Raw genomic sequence first — 20,577 nt, 5'->3', positions numbered from 1 at the left:
ACCTACAGTAAGACTGTATATGGTAAATGGTCTGTACTTGTATAGTGCTTTATCACCTTTCGGTCTCAAGGCGCTTTAACATGGTTTTCCCATTCACCCACTAATGAGACAGATCACCATGCAAGGTGCTGCCATCAGGAGCACATTCACACACCGATGGTACACCATCGGGAGCAACTTAGGGTTCAGTGTCTTGCTCAGGGACACTTAGGCATGTGGACAGGAGGAGCTGGGGATTGAACCACCTACCTTCTGATTAGTGTTCAACCCACTCTACCGTCTGAGCCACAGCCTCCCCGATATATATATAGATCTCCATGAACTGAAGTCTGAACCAGAATAGGAGGAGGATGTTTCAGACTGGTACGATTATGTGTCAGTTACCTTAACAAGCGAAAGTAATATTGTACAACATAGTCAAAGGTCGCTAGCTTAGCTATAGAACCACATGTTGATAATGGAGGGAAGATTGTCTCCGCAAATTAATTTCAGTCCCTCTTGGCATAAACTTCCCTCCTTTGAAAGGCTTTTGTTGAGACTTTTTAGCCGCTGAACAACCATAAACAACTAATAGTACACTTCCAATGTTCTGAATCGCTTGTCATTTTGCCTGGCTGAAAGGCATACCCTGACTACATAAGTTATGTATGCACGAAGCAATAGTCCTGGGTAGGGATGTCGGGGAAAAATCAGTACAGCATAGGCATGCTAATATTGTTTCGATACACGGAGGCCAAGTACTGATAGTTGGTTAGGTAAATAAATAAAGACTAAACAAAGACAATTAAAAATGACTAATGTGAGATGAACAGCCTGAAAAGTTAGATGAAACAGAGGTTGACAACGTTTTTCTTTGGGGGACATAATTTGCTGTTGAAAAAGGGTAACAAATTACAATATATAGAAATATGTTATCTCTATACTCAGCATATTGCAGAATGTTTAAAATCACAATAATATTGTATCATGACTTAAGTATCCTGATGATATCGTATCATGGGCCTCCAAGTGCTGGGTGGGGGTGATTTTTGTGAATTGCTGGTCTTTAAACAGGAATTTCCAAATTTCAAATAACTTAAGAGAGATGGAGGAGATCAAATTAAGTGCATTTATAGCACAGGAGGGATCCCGTCATCACCCTAATCCATCCCACAGCTCATCTTTCTTGTTTTCTTTCCAACTTTTTGAGGGGAAACAACTGATTTGGGAGCAAGGGAGAATGATTGCAGGACACTGTGGGAAGATAAAGGGCAGAGAAAACAAGGTGAACAAGTATATTTCACAAGAGATGCGGATAATCAGGAAAAAGGGTGTAAAGAGAATCAACTTAACAGTGAGTCACCGAGGTGAATCACAAACAGGCCGAAGGCAAAGAGCCGAGATGCTGTAAAAGTAGCACCAAGTTCAGAAAAATAAAGGTGAAAATCAAGACATAAATACACAATATGTGCTGCAGCTGAGGGAGTGAAACAGCGAATACCAGAAACACGCCAGAATGTAAAAGTACCAGTATGTGTGAATGGCCACTGGCTGTCTTGATTAAAATAAAATGAAGAAAGGTGGGCCTTTCAGCACACCGGTCAATACGCGAGACTCACCCTATCGATTGGCAAGGCTTCAACCAAATGTCAACACCCAAAAGACCATAATCTTCCCTGATCCTGCAATGACGGAGGACAGATCCTTCTTGAGCTGGCAGCATCACATAAAAACCACAACAACAAAAAACTCTTGACTGACAACATTTCAGAAAAGGGCCAAACTTATTGTTCTCCTTTGACTTCTAAGACACACACAGACTTATTTTAAATATTTGACAGCGACAGTAGACAAGACCCACAATTACACCTGCACATCTGAGTAGACCAAAAGGCAGTGTGAGCCTTCCTTCAGGTGTGTCAGATGCTGATCCTTTGGCCCACCGACTTGGGCCACATGGTCAGAGTGTATCCCATGAGTGTCAGCCGGGTCCTTTCCACCATTGAATTTGGCAGTAAGCTGATTACAATCACACTTGGGAGCTGAAGGACTGTATCAATGCCAATTGTCACCTTGCATGACGAGACACACACAGATGGACCATTACAGCTGATGTGTTGCGGATTTCCTGATTTCAATAATGCCTTGGGAATGGCACAGAAGGAGCGGGATGAACAGAACGCGTGAAGCAATTCATTTTTATCTCATATTTAACACACTGCCTGTTATAGGGGTTAAAGAATAAAACAACAACTTAAAAAAAAAGAAATCAAGCTTTCATTTTTGGCCATATCATCCACCTTTACAAGCCAGAAACTGTTGGACTTAAACTCTTATGACTGAATATGGGAGAAAAATCTTTAAGATGCAGTTTTTTGCAGAATGGATGTCAGATATAATTGAAATTTAAGGTGTAATCGAGCATTTGAAGGAAGGCAAAGTTACTGTGGTCAGCAATGAGCAACTCCTGTGGCTCAGCAGAAGATGCGGGAGGCCTCTACACACACACACACACACACACACACACACACACACACACACACACACACACACACACACACACACACACACACACACACACACACACACACACACACACACACACACACACACACACACACACACACCACAAAGCAGGAGATATAATAATTTCTTCTGTCACTTCCTGGGGTGCAGGGAGACGGCAAACAGCTGGCAGAACAGCCTACGGTGACGCTAAGAGCACAATGGCACAATAGAAAAAAAAAAGTGAAGTGAGAAAAAGGGAAAAGATGGTATATGAAAATGGAAGCGGTCCAACTGAGGAGCTAAAATTGGAAAAAGACAAAAAGAGCTGAAGACCGGGAGGAGGTGGTGGTGATTAGAGGGAAATGTGACGAAACGTGTTTGCCCAATCACAATAGCGTCTCCTTCGTCACCAAGTATAGATGAGGCAAAGGCTAACTCGTGACTTCAACCGTTTTTAATGTCTGTCTGTTTCTTTTCTCTTTACGTCCGCAGAGGTTTTTAATTAATCTCTTTTATCCAGCGGAAGCGAGCCCCCGTTTTGTGCTGATGCTCTGGAGACCCCTGCGATCGGCCTTACGAGCGGATCCACAGGAAAGACAGACACCATTCTTCTTTCTTTCTTTCACATAATCCAATCTGACTGTGTCTCTCTTCTATTCAGACAGTTTCAAACAGAGAAAAACTAATTACTACATCTCAGCGCAATTAAAATGAAAGGTGCTCTATTCCCATCTTATCACAGCAGCTACTGCACTGATCATGACTGTGTGAACTCGTCGAAGCGCTGCACTCCACAAAAGGAAATGGTTCGGTGTTGCCGAGAACAAAAGCATTTGTCACAAATGACACAAACAGGGAATTATTAAAGACACTTCATCAGGAAAAAGAAAATCATCCAAGTGAATAAAACATGCAGTTCGAGGGCAAGTGTTAGTCAGTGAGACCTGAACCACGCTGATAATGTGGAGCAAAAGCGTTTCCCTTAGATTTGCATTCAGGGTTGGTTGTGGGGGCTGAGGTACCAGCTGCTCTGCCTCTCCCACAGCCTGTATAAAGATGAATTGCTCCCTGGGTGTCGATAAGTCACCGTGGTCACCATGGAAACTATGCAAACACTGCATTTCCGAGGAAACGTGTAAAATGAAGTTGATTATACATTTTGTTTTATTTCTAGAGCGTCTGAGGGCTTCCTTGGACTGAAAAGACTCCTCAGGAAATCCCTTTTGTTTGTGAGGATTCTCCACCAGTGCTTTTTCAAGCTGTCTGGATTGTTTGTGCTTTTATTACAAGTAAAGTCACTTGGATTCTGTATCAGCGAGCCACAGGCCACGTGGAGATGCCGGTCCAGTGGTCAGGAAGCGCTTCTCTGACCATCGGTGCTCCATCATAAGCATGATTGATAAAGAGCCAAATGCAAAAGCACCACAATGAATATCAATGCACCCTCATGTCACTGTTCCCAAGATGGAACGGCCAGCAGGGTCACAACTCAGCTTTGAATAAAGACAGAAGTGTGGAGGGAACAACAGATGGGAGAGATGAAAGGCCACCCGAGTTATAAGAGGACGTGGAGGACGGTGCTAAAAAAAAAAAAAAACGAATGTAAAGGAGCCGGGTCGGACAGGAGGAAAAGAATATTGGAAAAGAGATGGCATGGAGAGAGTGAAGGAGACAACAGCACGGCAGTCGCTGCGATGTGAAGCCCACACAAAGCTTGCTCAGCAGTATTTGAAGGTTTTCAGATAAAGACGTGTGCGTATACGTATACGTGTATGTGTGTATGTGTGTGTGTGTGTGTGTGTGTGTGTGTGTGTGTGTGTGTGTGTGTGTGTGTGTGTGTGTGTGTGTGTGTGTGTGTGTGTGTGTGTGTGTGTGCGTGCGCGCATGGGTACGCCTGCTTGTGTGCTGTGCTTACCGAGGGCATAATGTGTGTATTAGCGTATGTATGTGCAGGGATGTGGAAGAATGGCTGTGAGCTGGGTGTACACAGTGTGTGTTTGTGTGTGAAAGGGGGATTACTGAAGCACGTAATAGAGACCCGGTGTTCATTGCGTTTAGAAACGATGACTCTCTTGAGCCCCTGTCCCCTCGCCATCGCCACCTATATTCCTGATGCCTTCTGGGGGGGGAGAAAAACAGCAGGAGACGAGGGAAGCAAACTTCCCAGGAGGCAGCGGTGTAAGTCGTGAGCAGGGGGACAGCAAGGAGATGAGGAAGGCAGGAGGAGGAAGGAACACATTAGCCTCTTAACCAGGGCGTCACTCAAACTGGCAGTATGGGCCAGAGAAGCCCCTCGCCGCTGGTCCACACGCCGCCGCTCCCAGACTTCAGCGGGATTTACGTCTCACTTTTCATGGCAGTCAGATCTTTTAGCCAGTTTACGTCTACTGGACTTTTTTCTGGCTGAACAATGGAACTAATGGAACGTAAGTAAGAAGAAATGGTGGGCCATGGAAAGCAGCTGTTATCATATTAACAATACACCACATGACTACTTGTATATAAAAAGGGGTCACAAGTAGTAACAAGCCCACAAATAATTATCTGCTTTTTCTCTCAGCTCTGCAGAGAGTGTAGCTTTGCTTTGTTCATTGTTTTGGTGTTACAAGCTATAATGTTACTGCTTGGTTCACTGCTCTTATAGCATTTTTTTTTCTTTTACAGCCAAAAGAAGTAGTTTTCAGCATAAAAGCTGTAAAAAAAAACAACCTTTGAGGCATTACCTGTCCTGTACATAATAGCAAGCAGGAAATGTTAATGATGTCGAGCATTTAGCAGCTCAACAAACCGATATTTCGCTCAGGAGCTCATTTATCAAAACAAAATGGAAAAAACATTCCCTATAGTTCCAACTGTGAAATTAAATAAATATATATTTTCCTTTTGATTTGGTAATAAATATAATAATTTCGAGTTTTCTACTTTTTGACAGGCAAAACAAGCTACTTAAAGAGACCACCTTGGGTTCTGGGATATTGTATGCTGCATTTTCACTATGATTTCACTATCTTATGAGCTAAATGATTAATTACAGAGTTAATTAACAGGTTGATCCCTGATAAAAAAAAAAATAAATAATAATAATCCTAATTTGCAAACATAGTCATAGCAGGTTTAGGAAATGTAAGGGCATATTCTGGGGATAACAAGACAATTACTTATGAGGCTTTAGCCATGAGGCTCCTAACACCATCTGGACTGTCATTAGCCTTGGCTTGTATTGGCCATGTTCTTTATGCTTTAGTCTTGTGATAAAGAGAGTTCTCCTTGTTCCACTGAAATGAAATGTTGTTCTTTGCCTTCTCTGTTACTTAAATTGTGTGGACATATAACAAAGTGAAGATTAGTCATGCCTCTTGAGTTTCACCTAATGATGTCTTCACTCATGAATCACTATATGCATGGTCAGGTGCTATAAGCCCTAGGACAGACCAGTGGGCTCTGTTGGGACTCCATGGCCACTCAGCTGCAGCCACACTAATTCCTGTGCACTGGCAATGATAGTGAAAGAAGGCAGCCGTTTTAATGCAACGTAGAGCCAAAAAACAGAAGAGGATGGATGTGTTTTGTAATTACTGTATACACTGTTGGGGGGGTATTTCTGGAGTGATTAAAAATGTAAAGCATGGCTTCAATACTGACATGGATCAATTTTATGGGTGAGCAGCATTGACAGCTTCCTCTTGCTTGTTTACAAAAATGTCCTTTGCCGCAATTCAAATGTTCTATTTCAACGCTGAGGGTGAAACTCACAGATAAGAAGCTTTAGTTTGATCAATAAATGACTGTAGTGTCCTAACCTCCCCCCCATGTTTAATACGACCCTGGGATACAGCTGCTGAGAACCAGTCAGCCAAGACACGGTGGGAGATAATCTGACAAAAGTGCAATTTTCAGAGCACTTTCAATTAAAAATCGCTTTTGTGTGACGAACTCTTGATCTCATGTTGCCCTGTTGTATCATTTCAAACATAAATTTCTATTTTGGTACCGAGAGTGGTCCATTAGCACTATCAGCAGAAATCAAACACATCTACAGCCTGAGTGTAAACTTACTGAATATAATGTAATCAAATCCACTGCTACATCTTCAGGTGCAGAACACGATGTCATACGTTCTGCAGGGATTGTATTATCCCACGGTGACATAAAATAACCTGATCAGCATATATCATAACCCTGGTGAAGATACAACGCCACTGTTGTGAAAGTTGCGATTTGCTGCTTGGTAACATAACTATAAATTCAAACAGCACTAACAAAACTGTGGAGAGTGGAAAGTGCTCCATCCACTGCTTACAGCGCTAGTGCTAGTGTTGTCCATATGAGGAAATTCATGTTTAGAGTGAGTAAATAGCAGAACAAACTGGTGAGTATTTGCTGTATATACAACAAATCAGACACTTTTCATATGAAAATAATAGCAGACACAGTTACAAATGCTTTAAACAATGGAAAAAGCTTGACTATATAAGGAAACAGCAGGTTAACGCCACTGTTTGTGGCTGAAACTGTAGCCTGGAGTGAAATTAGTTTCGGAGAAGTGCTGCTTGTTAGTGTCGGTGACTTTACAAAGTTTTTCTGCTTCTACCACCAATATTTCATATAAACCTCATAAAATCCTATTCCCTATGTTGCAGGTGAAGAGTTGAAAAGACAGACAGTGGTGGATAAAGGACTGGATTAAAATGTGTCCCGCACATCTCAGATGATAAATGCTACTGCCGCTTCACATGCAGAGACTATAAGAACTCATGCCACCTATAATCTAGGAGGTTCCCTCTTATCTGATAATGATTGCGGGGTAAAGAGGATTTAGGCGCTGGTTCGTAAATGCTAGGCTGTACTGATTAAAGGGCCTGATGGAAGGCTTATGTAACTGCGAGAGGAGGAGAAGAGGTGTGCTCTACCTAAATGACAAACTACTCCTGTGATACATCCTGATAACTTGCTAAAGGCCTAAAAAGATCATGTAGAACAACACTAACTCCTACAGATTGGAGTTACAATCAGCCTCTCTGCATAGAGGCATCACTTTGAGAGAAATAACTTTGAACATTGAGGCAGCCTTATGGAAATGATCAGAAGCAGAGAAACACCAAATACTAATTCCAGGAGTCAAGGTGAGTATCCAGCGGGCAGGCTTTTCACAAAATAAGCAGAAAGTAACTAAAATCCATTTGGCCAACCAGCTAAGAGTGTTTCCTCCATAAAATGCCAGTGCCTATCGATTTAACCTTCTGACGACTGACCACAATTTATACAGCGATGAAAGGATGATAATGAAAGACAGAGTAGCAGGTAGTGGACCTGCTGCTTGGGTTTGACCCTGGGGCAAATACTGTGGAAAACACATGACATAATGCTGACTAAAGGCATCTCTTCTATTTTCCTTTTCCCCATGTCCCCTCATCTTTGACTCAGCCACAATCAGAGACTAAATCAATTTGCACACAAGACCGAATGTGAGCTTCAGTGCTGTAAAAAGCCTGGAAGGAAACAGATGGATCGAGAGCAAAAGGCTGTCTGCAGTGATCTGAAACAACAGGCAGCTCCTACTATGATTGAATTAAAGCACAACCATATGCTAATTGAATTCGCTCCTGTCACACTTAAAGCTATGTATTAATATTGTCACTTTCAGCTGTGTCACATTTTATATATATGATCGTATAAATGAGCCATCAAAACAAAATCAACAGCGAGCATTGTGCATTTTCTGCCGCACTACATTAAGACGGATGATTATGACAACGCTGACATTCACAAAGAGTGGCATTCGAGATGTGTCTTACAGTACCTTATTATGCTACAGCTTCCTCATATTGTGTCATCATCATCATCACCAACAGTGTCTGCGGTGGACTGACTTTGGCTGCTTGCAAGCGTGGGAGGACCAAACAGCACATGGCTGCGCCCATGCAGGCCCATTGCTTAGCATTTCCACTAGCTAGGCTTGCTTATTAGATAAAGGGGAGAGTAATGGTGCACATTCACATTAAAAGCAAGCATGGGGCTGGACACGGCTGGTGTGTGCGTGCGTGTGTGTGTGTGTGTGTGTGTGTGTGTGTGTGTGTGTGTGTGTGTGTGTGTGTGTGTGTGTGTGTGTGTGTGTGTGTGCTGGCTGGCTGGCTGGGCTGTGAGGGAGGGAGAATAGAAAACCCAACCCAAAGTCTGGCAAGAAGAAACATTGATCTCTTTAAAATGCTCTGAATCGTCTGCCACTATTTTCTGGAACTGCTCACTCTCAGTGGACTCTGAAGAAAAGGCAGAGTGTTTCTCTCTTAGAGCCACTGGTGTATTATAGCTGCAATATTTTGTATTTCATTTATCTAGAAGCACTGCACAAGCATTGTAGGCATCCATGTCCCATCTAATAGCTTTTCATTTATGATACCAGGAACACAGCCTGACTCATATGTTAATGTTGAAGCTCTCACTGAAGCATTGGCCGTGGCAAACATTTGGTAAGATCCGGATATTTATTACACACTTTCTGCATACCGTTGCATTTATCTGAACACAAAAACAAATTCATGTGGGGCATCTAATCACATTCCCCGTCTCACTGACAAAAGGCGCTTCATGTGGAAAAACACAGGCAGGTTCAGAACTGCATTTACGAGAAACATACACAGAGATTTGTCTTTGCAGAGATGATGATTGGCAAAGCACATTTGCAAGGAGAAATATTGAAGCAGAAGTCACTGCGGGTCTGACTTCTTACAGCAATCCAGCAATTTGGAGATGGCTAGTGTGTACGAGTCTGTGCTAAGTGCATTTGCTGTACAACTACACCCGTGACTCATTGTAAACACAAAAAAGGTCAGAGCAGCTCAGATCCTTCTGGCTCAATATCAAGGATGACACGTTCTACTGGATTAATAGAAATTATAGCCTACAGTAAGGGAACAATGAACACATCATCTCATGTTGCCTCTCTAATTTCATAGAATTTACTAGTACAGATTGCTAAACTGAAGCGTACTAGTTCAGACTGAAGCTTTCTAGTTGACGATAGCTAGGACTTAGATCTTTTGGTGGTAAACGTTTGCATTTTTGGTCATTGTATTTTCAACAAAATACAAAATAAAAAAATTGTGATGGAAGTTCAAAATCTGCAGGTACAATCTCCTACAGGTATCCTCATGCAGCACACAAGCTTGGAAGGTCTTGTTCCGACACAAATTTCTCACTTATCCCTCAGACTCTCACCCGTGACAAAAACAGCATCTTTTCGAGTACAACTTCCTGTTCTCCTCACATGATGGAGCACTGAACCGAAAGTCACACAGTAACACAGAGAAACCACTGTGTTGGCCAATGTCCTCTTTGTTTTGACCATTTCATTTATAATTCATTGGGAGAGGTATGCGAAGACCCAGCTCAGCATCCCCAGGCGTAACATACATGACTGCATCTCTTACATCACAATCTCTCTCAGGGTTTGCCGCTCTTCCACCAACTCTCATCCTTCAATTGTGGCTTTCTTCAAGCACCTCTCCACTGGGTTCTGTGACTTACTGTACTGTGGTGCAGTGCCTGCTTGGTTTCCATCTTTTCCCATTCTCGTACTCCCAAAGCTTTTTGGCGCTGAAGAATGAGATCCTAGTTTGATTGACCCTACTGAAAAGGTCAGTCATCCCATGTTTAATATTAATTTAAGGGCAGAGAGGACCATAGGTGTCAGAAAGTAGCTGATTGAACTCTAATATCTAAAAAAAAAAAACACTGTGTAACAGAAAAGCTAAGAGAGTGAAGAGGAAGAAAAAAAAGAGAGGAAATGAGAATATGTCATAGGACTCGGGTTGCTTTGTGTATGAGTAGAAGTACTGTGTACCGGCCTAGAAATGCCATTTACTTGGTCAAGGGCTTTTTTACTGCGTGGTGTGTTCCCCATAAAAGGCTTCCCTGACCTCAAGGAGCAGCCATCTGACAGTTGGGCGGCCCTGGCAGTCTATTTCCAAATGTGCTTTCAGTTGTGGATAACCTTAGTGAGATCAGAAAGCTGAGCCGTTAGAGTCACGTTCAAGTTCTCCTCGCAGATCAGTCAGCAGAATGTCAATGCAATTTGAATTAGGGTGGAATTTCCCTTTAAGGTCTAATAGGCTTCCTGCACACAATAGTGTACAGGTCAGCAATACGGAGATGTGTCTGGAGAATAAGGGACCGTATTGAGGAGTAAATCACTTTAACTATCACACAGCGTATCAAATTACTTCCCTACTGTCAGCTGAATTTGCCCTAAACTAAATATTGGCAGCCTCCTTATAATTAATTCATATGATATACAGCTTCCCTATGAAGGATGAATGCAGTTATCAAACTGCTTGTCGATCACAAGTCACAACTTGTTTCAGGGAAAACAAGGTGTCCAGGAATAGTACAGGAAGGAAGGAAAAACAGGTACAACAGCTTCTCAAAACAGCTGAACTTTATGCACTCAGAGTCATTACCATATTTTTTTTAAATATGAACACTGCACTATAATTAGCAATAGGGGTCTGAAAATGAATCCAGCATGGTTTCCAAGTATGACATATCCTTTTCTTTAAGTAGAAAGGGCTGAGAACAATGCACCACCCAGCGTGTAACATATGACAGGAGCTGCATTTCTAACAGACACACACACACACACACACACACACACACACACACACACACACACACACACACACACACACACACACACACACACACACACACACACACACAAACAGGTCCTTGTGTTTATGATCCTCTGACATGGAATATAATCCTGGCTAAACCTGCCCTGCACTGGTTGATGATGAGATTAGGATACTGGAGAACCAATGTAAATTACACATGATTGGATTTCATCAAGGTTGACCTACCTAATTGAGGACTGAGCCAGAGTGGGGATGGAGTGAGGAGGCGGAGGAGGAGTCAAAAGAGATGTTACCGTTTTGGACAGCCTTGACATTGCTTAACAGTTATCCGATGTCTACAGGATTGATCATGTTGAGTCACAGGTTTGAATAAAAACGGCACTGCACGTGACCGATACAGCAGTTTTTTAAACATGTGGGTAGGAGAGGCGCCGACGATGACCTCGGCCCTCAGTCAAATCAAATAAAGGAGCTCAAATATAGAAAAACACCTGCATCGAACTTTTGACATCATCCTGTCATTTTCCAGAAAGACGCACATCTAATCAGCGAGTAAGACTGACAAAGAGCTGCATGAGAAAAGAGATTGTACCGCTCCATCTAAGAGATGTCACAAGTCACTGACAGATCTGGTCTAGACTGTCACACTTTATCCTGGCAAAGAAACCAACACCAGAAGCTGACATACCTACTAATTATTTTGTCGAAGCAATCAGTCAAAATCCTGCATGTCCTGCAATGATTCTACTTCTATTTTTCACACCTACTTCCATTGCTATCCTCTCCTTTCCCTCCATTGCATCCACAAATTGTTACTCAAACACTGCACCTTTCTCTAAAGTTTCATTACCTTTTAACAACTGTTGTGACTTCCAAGATTCAACTTGATGAAATCATGTGTATTTTTTTTTTTACAGGTAAGCCTTTTAAAAACCTGCCCGCAGCAAGTTCTGATCCAGGCAGAGCGTTTAGCTTTGAATGTGAACAGGAAATGTGAGATGGAGGTGGTGTGATCACGCTTCCAGTTTCGGATCCCTACCTTGGCAGCCACCGAGGAGCTGGGCTTCTCCAGGAGATCCCACAGTTTCTTCCTCTTGTCTGGGCAGCAGGTGTTATCAAACTCTCCCTCTCCTTCCCTATCCCTCATCGTCTCTGCCTCCCTCCGAAGTTCCTCATTCATCTGCTCTTTTTTCTGGTGGTAACGGGCCTGGCAGCAGGACTCCAGGTAGATCTCGTCGATCCCCCAGTAGTCTAACTCCTGGCCAAATGACAGGGCACACATCTCCTCCATCATGTGTAACTTGCCCGTGCGGTAAAAGTTCAGAATGGAGGTGAAGGCCCCCGGGTGCCGGTCAAAGAAGTATTCGTTCTCGTTCAGGCTGTAGTCGTCGCAGACCTCCATCAGGGACTCATGGGTGTTGCACTCCCGAAGCTTGCCAAGTCGGGTCCTGGGAAGCCGGTCCAGGGTCCGCCACAGGACCTCGTGGTTCAGACCCCCGACATTAAGGCGGACTCTGCGGGAGCGGGCTTTGGTGCGAATGATGTCAATGGGCTCGGGCGGCAGTGAGGGAGAAGTTCGGACGTTGGTGGATTTAGGCCCCGCTGGTCCAATCTTTTCAGCCATGGCGGTGGAAAAGGAGTCGTCTGGGAAGATGTTACAATGACAGAAAAAAAAAAGGGGGGGGGGGAAGTCCAAAACTTTTCAACTATGTTGGATCCTCTTTAGGCAAGTCCCTCCATGGCTGAGAAAACAAAGGAGACTTGAGTTTGTGAGATGATTGACGACACAATAGTTAACTCAATTTCAGTATCAGAGGGGATATGTTACAATATTACGCATCACTAAAATTGGAAAATAAATCTTAAAGTGGCAGAGAACAGTCACCTGTTAATTCATATTGACAGTAAAAAAAAAAAGGAACAATGCACAGTGTCATTGATCCCTGTCATTACATTTCTAAAAGGGTGCGAGTCAGAATCAATGATTTTGTTTTAACAGTCAATATGGCTGCTTTGCTTTGCACTCCACTACGCCACTGTTACATTGGAGTGAGGCAATGAACTCCAGCTGGAGCACTACTTTCTGTGTAGCCCACCGCTCAAAACGAGTCAAAGGAGCTTTGAAATCCATTCATGTGTTATTTGGATGGAGGAGGAGGCATGCACGGCAGTGAGTTCTGGGTACATATTTAACTTGTCATTGCCAAATATCATTACAGTCATATTTACTGTCAAATGTAAATGGCTTTGTCGCTGAACATGAAAACAGTTACAAATCATTTTTAATTTGATTGAAATGTCCTTTAAATTAAAAAAAAATTAAATCCTCATTTGAAAAAGTTTGAATTTGAATTGCAGTAGGTAACCATTTTAATCGGGAGTAGGACTATTCTACCTGTAAATTAAGGGACTGCACCAGAATGCAACAGTTTTTAGTTACATTTTTAGCAGTGCCTGATCACAAATTTGCCACAAGGCAGCCAGTTTCACTGTCCAAATGGAATAATATGAGTAGATGTGTCTAAGATGGAATTTATCTATAGTATACAGTCTAATCTAATTACAACATAACAAACATTGCAGTATACCTGTTACACTACATCCGTTTGTGTTCAGTGTGGTTTTGATGCTCTCACATTAATCCGCCACCTACCTTCAATGTAAATCAGTGTATACAATCTGTCCTGGCAGCGCACTCATTCTGTTTCCACTCTGTTCAAAGTCCTGTTAAAATAAACCAAATTAAGATGGCACTCTCACCTCGCCGCGATGAACCACCTTTTGCATGCAAACTCCTCTTGTTCTAATGGAGCAGAGGATGAAAAGGGAGCCGGGATCCCCCTTTAGTCAAGCGGCCGCGACTGAAGGGAGCACTCCGCGGAAGCCGCGCAGAGAACGCGTGTCCCACATTTTGTTGAAAATGACTCTCGAAAAAAAAGACCCCCAAAAAAGAAAGCCTTAATGTCTTCCTCTAAAAAAGCATCACCGTAACAGAAGCAGTGCTGTTTTCGCCATCGGAACACTGAGGAGGAGAAAAAGAGTCCGGCGCCTTCATCCAAAAAAATAAAAGCTTGAGCTTCAGGCTTCACTGAATCACTGTAGCTGCAGACGTCGAGCGCGTAAAAGGCAACGGGAAGGAACGGGATAAGCGAACTGCGGAGTGTCCCGCTGTATACTACTACATAAGGAGGAGCAGCGAGGCGCACACGGGCTGCACCACATCACAGAGGTGAACACCAGCGGGGCAGCAGATTATAATGCCGCAACAGATCAAAAATAAAAGTGGCTCGTTCCATTCAGAGAGACTCGACGTAACTCTGGTTGTTACGAGAAGTACGGAGTTGATTGGAGATTGGTTTTGTATTATTGTTTGACTTATAATAAGACATCATAAAGTATGCTATCAGACACAGAAACAAAAACCGACACACTAAATCTTTTTTTTTTTTTCCCTCTGGTATTTACATTTATCTCATATCAGTATCAGTGGCACATTGAAGTGCTGGTAACAACTGATAGGTGCACACTTTACCATGTGACTTTTTGGTGACATGACAATAAAATGGTGTGTTTTCTCACTATTAATGCAGAATAAATCCTGGGGCTTCTTTTTGCCATGACGTGAAGAATCCCCACTAAAAACTAAAATAGATATTTAATTTCACCCAAATTGCTCTCATTCACTCCCCCTTGTCACTCTCTCACACACACAATAGCACGGCCAGCCATCTGAGATTCTGCACTTGACCCACAGCAAGTAACCTGATCTGCAGACGATAAGATGATATCCTGACCCTTTTCTCTTGACCACTTCAGAGAGCAGTAAGTAGCAAAGCCAGTGATAAACCCAGGCCGATGCACCTTATGCCTCCAAGTAATCAAAACCCATCTTATCTATTCGCTATCAATATATAATGATCTCCTGCATGCCCAGGTCTGATATGAATAAATACAGATATTAAATGATGTATTCCTTATTATCCCTCAGATCGTTACTGCTGGTCTGTTCTCTCCTCCCCTCTCTTCCCTCTCTATCTCCCGCTCTCAGTTCATGTGGCGGTGATATTTCCCTGCATCGCTTACATGTGTCAATTGAACGTTTCCCCTTAGCTAAGCACTTTTGCAGAAATTTGATTATACACTGCATATGTGTAATTGATTCCCTCTGCCATGTTCCTTCCTTTCAGTGACAAGTGATCAATACTGCTGCATTGACTAACAGAGTCTTTGTGTGCATGTATTCAATGTCTTATCTTGGGTGGGTTCTGCTGTTTGAAGGTCAATGGCTTTTGGGGACTCTTCACATTTGTAAATATGCAGATTTACAAATTCATAGCCATCACATGTATCCTGATTAGTTATTTAAATTTGAATCATATCCACGACCTCTAATTTACAGACGCAAAATATTCTGCTGTCGACAACAAAACTGCCAATGACACAGTTGTTAATTAGGGTACCGAGAAATGATTAAGGGTAATTGACTGTGTCCCTTTTCATTAGTTATTATTATCAAACTGACAACCAATCAGCTATTCCATGAGTCAAGACGTGTGAGGTAGCGGTGATGTCGATCCAAAATTATCTGCAGAGCAAGATGTGCGCCACGGCTTCTATACAGCTGGCAAATGTGTTGTGTGGAGTAATGGAGTACTTGCAGCAGATGCTTCCAGCTCCATACTAACACCACCTGCATGCATGGGTACTCCAGGGAGTTAAAGGCAGTCTGCATCCCACCATGTGGGTGGAATAACTCTACTTACCAGCTTGATATCTATAATTACTAACTTTACAGCAGGTTACAAAGACTGCTAAATGTTTTTAGTTTTTTTTTTCATCGAAGGTGTTTGTAGAGATGAGGTTGTGTAGTTTTCTTAAATTTCTGTGTGCCATGTGGGCATGTGTGCTTGTGTGGGTTGTTGCCATAGCAACCCAAATTGTAGCATCGTGCCGAAGACACACTTCGGGCCATGGAGCCAGATAGACGTGGATATCTAGATAGCTATGACTGAATGGCTGAATCAGCAGTTTGGTCAATTAACCTTTGTATCCGTATTGATTCAAATGTGTTAAACAGTCTGACAGGGATGATTTGTATATATGTAGAAAGTAGAAAGAAAAAAAAAGTTAGTTGTGAAGAAGAACCCAAAAGCGAACAGCTCATCACTTTTTGGCATTGCAGCCACCTCTAGCGTCTCTCTTTATAAGTGTATTCTCATCCATCCAAGGCCAAAAAAAGTTGACTGACTACACCGGCTGCCTCATCCCTGAGCTGTCACTGCCTGCTGTATTTTCCCTTTTCAATTTGTCATAAAATGTGTCCGTTCCATCATCCAAACAACACCACGGACCCACTTACACCCCACAGCTCCTGCCTCTGATGCCGTCAGCACATCAGAGAAGCACATCGCCATCCGTTCATCACACACTCATTAGGGAGATACACTGAGGATCACTGCACACATCATTTAGAGCTCCCCCTATGAAAACATATGGGCTCTGAAAGCATTCGGCGATGTACTGCATGAAAAGGGACACCTACAACCTCGTTTCCTTTAGAAAGACTGAGCAGATCTCGCAAGAAAATGTCACCTTGCATGTGAAATCTGTGTGTGTGTGTGTGTGTGTGTGTGTGTGTGTGTGTGTGTGTGTGTGTGTGTGTGTGTGTGTGTGTGTGTGTGTGTGTGTGTGTGTGTGTGTGTGTGTGTGTGTGTGTGATGGAAGAGGAAGAGAGAAGGAGAGAGACAGAAAAGTTGAAGCTGTAATTTACTTTGAGCTTCTGCAGGAGTGCAAAAGTCACATTCACTTAAATTACAATAATAAGCATTCAATCAATGTGGAACACCGTTCTATTAATAGAAAGCTCCCATATATTTGAATACTGTAGAGAGAGAAAAAAAAAACACATGGGTGGCCAAGGTTAAAAAATGTATCTGCTTTCTCTCCCACTGCTTCTCGGCTGCCTTCCACGGGATATTTTGATTGCTTGGACGTAATGTAATTTTCAAAGGTGTCTTTTATTATTCTGTGAAATTCAAAGTGGTCCATGAGGTCACAAAATGTCAGCTTGAAGACTTTGTGAGTCCGCCATGGTACTGTAAAGTGTGTACAACTGTGTGTGTGTGTGTGTGTGTGTGTGTGTGTGTGTGTGTGTGTGTGTGTGTGTGTGTGTGTGTGTGTGTGTGTGTGTGTGTGTGTGTGTGGTTTTTTTGTCAATAAGAGGGAGGAAACACACCACAGCAGCAGCCTGTTTATTCTCTTTGGGCTATTTTTAGCTGCTGGCCATGTCAAGGTCCACACAACCGCCCACCCACAGTGGGCAGCATTGGCCTTCAATATAATGGTCTGCTGCGGACTCGAGTCATTAATCTATGTCATGTCTTCATTCATCCCACAACATACACCTGTTCACCTCTGATGCTGGCAACAACAGCCTATGTGTCAGAAATACACGCAACATGACGAACATGCTCTGGTATGTTAATTGGTGCAAAATCCAACTCCAGTAAATGGGGTGTCCCAAGGGTTCAACGGTCTAAGTCTGTACTGTGTAACCATGCAACTGCTAAATGCTGGTTCGAATCCAACTAAGGATCTTTGCCGTATGCCATCTCCCTCGCTATCTTCCCATGTTTCCTGTCACTCCCCACTGCCATCAATCAAAGTGCAGAAACAATGCCCTAAAAACAATCTTTCCATCTTTTTTGTTCGTGTGTGTATGTCCACGGAGCTCTGGCCACATCGTTCTTTCTGGCGCCGCCGTTAGCTGCGGACAAACAAACATTATTGATTACCTCTCCGTCTGGCTGGTTATGTTTGCATAACACATCCAGATCTCCAGATCACTAATTGAATGGGTGTTGTTCTGTTTTTACATTATTATTGGGATCCCTGCTGCAACTGTGGGTCAATTGCTCTCACAATCATGTTGTCCAGCATGCAGCAAGATACACACACTGCCACGGGCTTACAAGGAAACACACAAAGATGCCATTACTCTGCTTAGACTCCCGACAAGCTCAGCATCATTGTTTACCGAACACAGAATGCCACAATCCTTTGCGGCACAGCCACAGTGTAGCCTCCAGATTTCAGGAGTTTGCGGCGTACTCATCAACATTCATCAGTGTGAATAATGCCGCCTTGCAGGGCAGACAAGAAGCTCAGTGCGGCACCTTAGCCCAAAGTGCATGTGGCAGCATGATAATGTGAATATGATGCACTCGGTCTAATTGCTGCGAAAACACCCCGGCCGGCAATTTGACCCGCTACTACTGTCGAGAGTTGTCGAAGGAGAGTAAGCGTTTCAGCGATCCAGGCAGGTGGAGCTCCTCTAACGCGTTCCAGTGATCGCTGCGTGTTGTACGCTGAAGTGAAAGACAGGGAGGAGAGACCACGGCATGAATAGCAATGAAGTCACTTGTGGGTGTCGCTGGCAGATTACTTGTACTTAGGGTGGGCCATTTAGTGTGTTTCGCCTGCATCGAACTTGAAAACTAAAAGGTGTCATTTTCACATTTCCCTGAAACATTACCACTCCGCCATGACCTTTATAATGTGATATGCAAGGAATTTTAGGAAACACAGAAATCACAATGCAGCACACGTCTGAAACTTTCATATCACACCACCTCGTGACACTTCTTCATCAGCTTTACACACTGATCGATGCAGATCATTCGTCACGTATGCTGATGTTGGACAAAGGTAGCCATGCTTATGTTGCCATAAGTCAGAGGGTTGCATTGATACTGTTGTCAGTTGTGTAATTGGGTCCACAGGTAGTGTTACGGTGTTGTGAGTCCTTCTGCGAAATAATGTGAAAGATTAATCATTTGGACAGGAAACCAAACCTTGCCCACTCCAGGGAGGGATAATGTGATGGGGAAATGCTTTCCTGCTCTCACAAATGAACACAAAAAAAGGAAAAAGGAGGAAGGTCTATGTAAATAGGTGCATATTGTTGACTGTGATAACACTGATGAGCATCGTACCACCATGTTAGTAAAATATGGCATTTCTAACAAGTGAATGATGGGAGGAAGAAAAGCATTTTGCCGAGAGGCCGGCCGCATATTGGACTGAAGTCTTATCACCCCTCGTGATATTGATACAGTAGTTAACCGCTAATGTGTTGCAAGTCCAGTTCTGTTCTGTTGCCTTTTGAGGGAGCATCCTATCTTAAATGGCTTTTAGTTTAATGACAAGAGCAAAGTTAAAATACTATAGTCAAAGCTCCAAGTCAATTACCAAGTAAAGCAGCAAGTGTCCTGTCATTAAAATGTTATGGGCTTCCTTATGGAGTCGCCTCTTCATGTAAAGCTGTGTTCATTTTTCCTTCATTTTCTCATGCTTGCTCCATGCCTAATTTGCATGCTCTAGGAATTCATGTCTGCAGTCTGCGTCACGCAGTGAACATACCAACGGGTGACACATGTTTACAAATAGTGCTAACCATCAGCGTTGTGCTGACACACATTGTCTGTGTGTCGAGGTCAAACTGGGGCAGGTGATGCGGCCCTCTCTTGTTTCACGGTGTTTACCTGATGACGCGCGGGGAGACTCGCCAACAGTGAGTTGTTTCTGGGTTTAAGTATAGACAGCGGCATTGCATTGACATCCAATCCCCCGTCGCCTCGGCCAACGGAATTGTGCGCGTGTAGGGTGTGTGTGTGTGTGTGTGTGGATGAGTGAGCGATAACCTTGAATACTTGCACTAACCAATTCATCAACTCCCTCGTTGCGCAGCAATCCAGTGTGCACAACTCATGAGTTCAATCACTTTCGGCATCCGGTAGCAATATGATATAATTTCATCTTGCTCGTGTCCTTCAAGATTACACATATTGAACTTTAAAGATAATACTAACTGCTGGCCATGACAGGGCTGTTGATGGACTCTGGTACATGCTCTCTGGAAGTGGCATCTAATTTAAAGCAGTCTGTTGACGAGGTCACTGCTGCTGAGGTTGATTGCTGACCGTGATGGTAGGTGTCACACAGTCACTGACCCAGACCGGTATCACGTGCAGGTAGATGGAACATGAGGAGCTGGGGACCGAGCCTGCATTACCAGCCATCACTTCAATTGACAGTTAACTAGGTTGTGCCAGTTTAAACGACAATTTGTTTTGGGAATATGCACCACTACAATACAATATCAACCAACGTGATAAAGGTTTCATGATAACGATAATAAATAACACGTTTAATCACAATCCAAAATAGGGGCCGGGGAGTATTCCAGTATTTGTAGAAAACCATGTATTTCACAGAAAGCGGCAGGAACAGGAGGGTTGACAGAGCAGTTCTTTTTATGCTCAGGCTCCAGGGAACAAAGAACCTTAAGAAGAAAACCTTCACTTTGTGCATTATCCCAGATAGACATCTAAAAAAGAGATTGTGCCATTGTTAGATTCCTCTTCTACACTTCTGTACAACTTGTACATGTACAAGTCCT

General features: G+C 43.1%; 1 protein-coding gene across 1 annotated transcript in view; it reads right to left on the bottom strand.

Annotated features, from left to right (window-relative positions):
• The window catches only part of LOC138623903 (potassium voltage-gated channel subfamily B member 2-like), an 80,329-nt gene extending 66,161 nt beyond the window's left edge, over positions 1–14,168 (bottom strand). The window contains exons 1-2 of the mRNA XM_069703702.1: positions 13,878–14,168; positions 12,157–12,859 (exon numbers count right to left, since the gene is read on the bottom strand). Of these exons, the coding sequence (XP_069559803.1) occupies positions 12,157–12,741 (585 nt within the window). The 5' untranslated portion in view covers positions 12,742–12,859; positions 13,878–14,168. The remainder of the gene's footprint in view (positions 1–12,156; positions 12,860–13,877) is intronic.
• Between the last annotated feature and the right edge of the window lie 6,409 nt (positions 14,169–20,577).

The sequence above is a fragment of the Brachyistius frenatus genome, unplaced genomic scaffold (genome assembly GCF_029030835.1).
Source record: "Brachyistius frenatus isolate BFR_SWC_R1_liver_20210118 unplaced genomic scaffold, ASM2903083v1 Contig_47, whole genome shotgun sequence".
In the NCBI taxonomy this organism is placed as follows: Eukaryota; Metazoa; Chordata; class Actinopteri; family Embiotocidae; genus Brachyistius; species Brachyistius frenatus.
The sequence above is the reverse complement of the archived record's forward strand: the minus strand, read 5'-3'. Positions and strand labels throughout refer to the sequence as shown.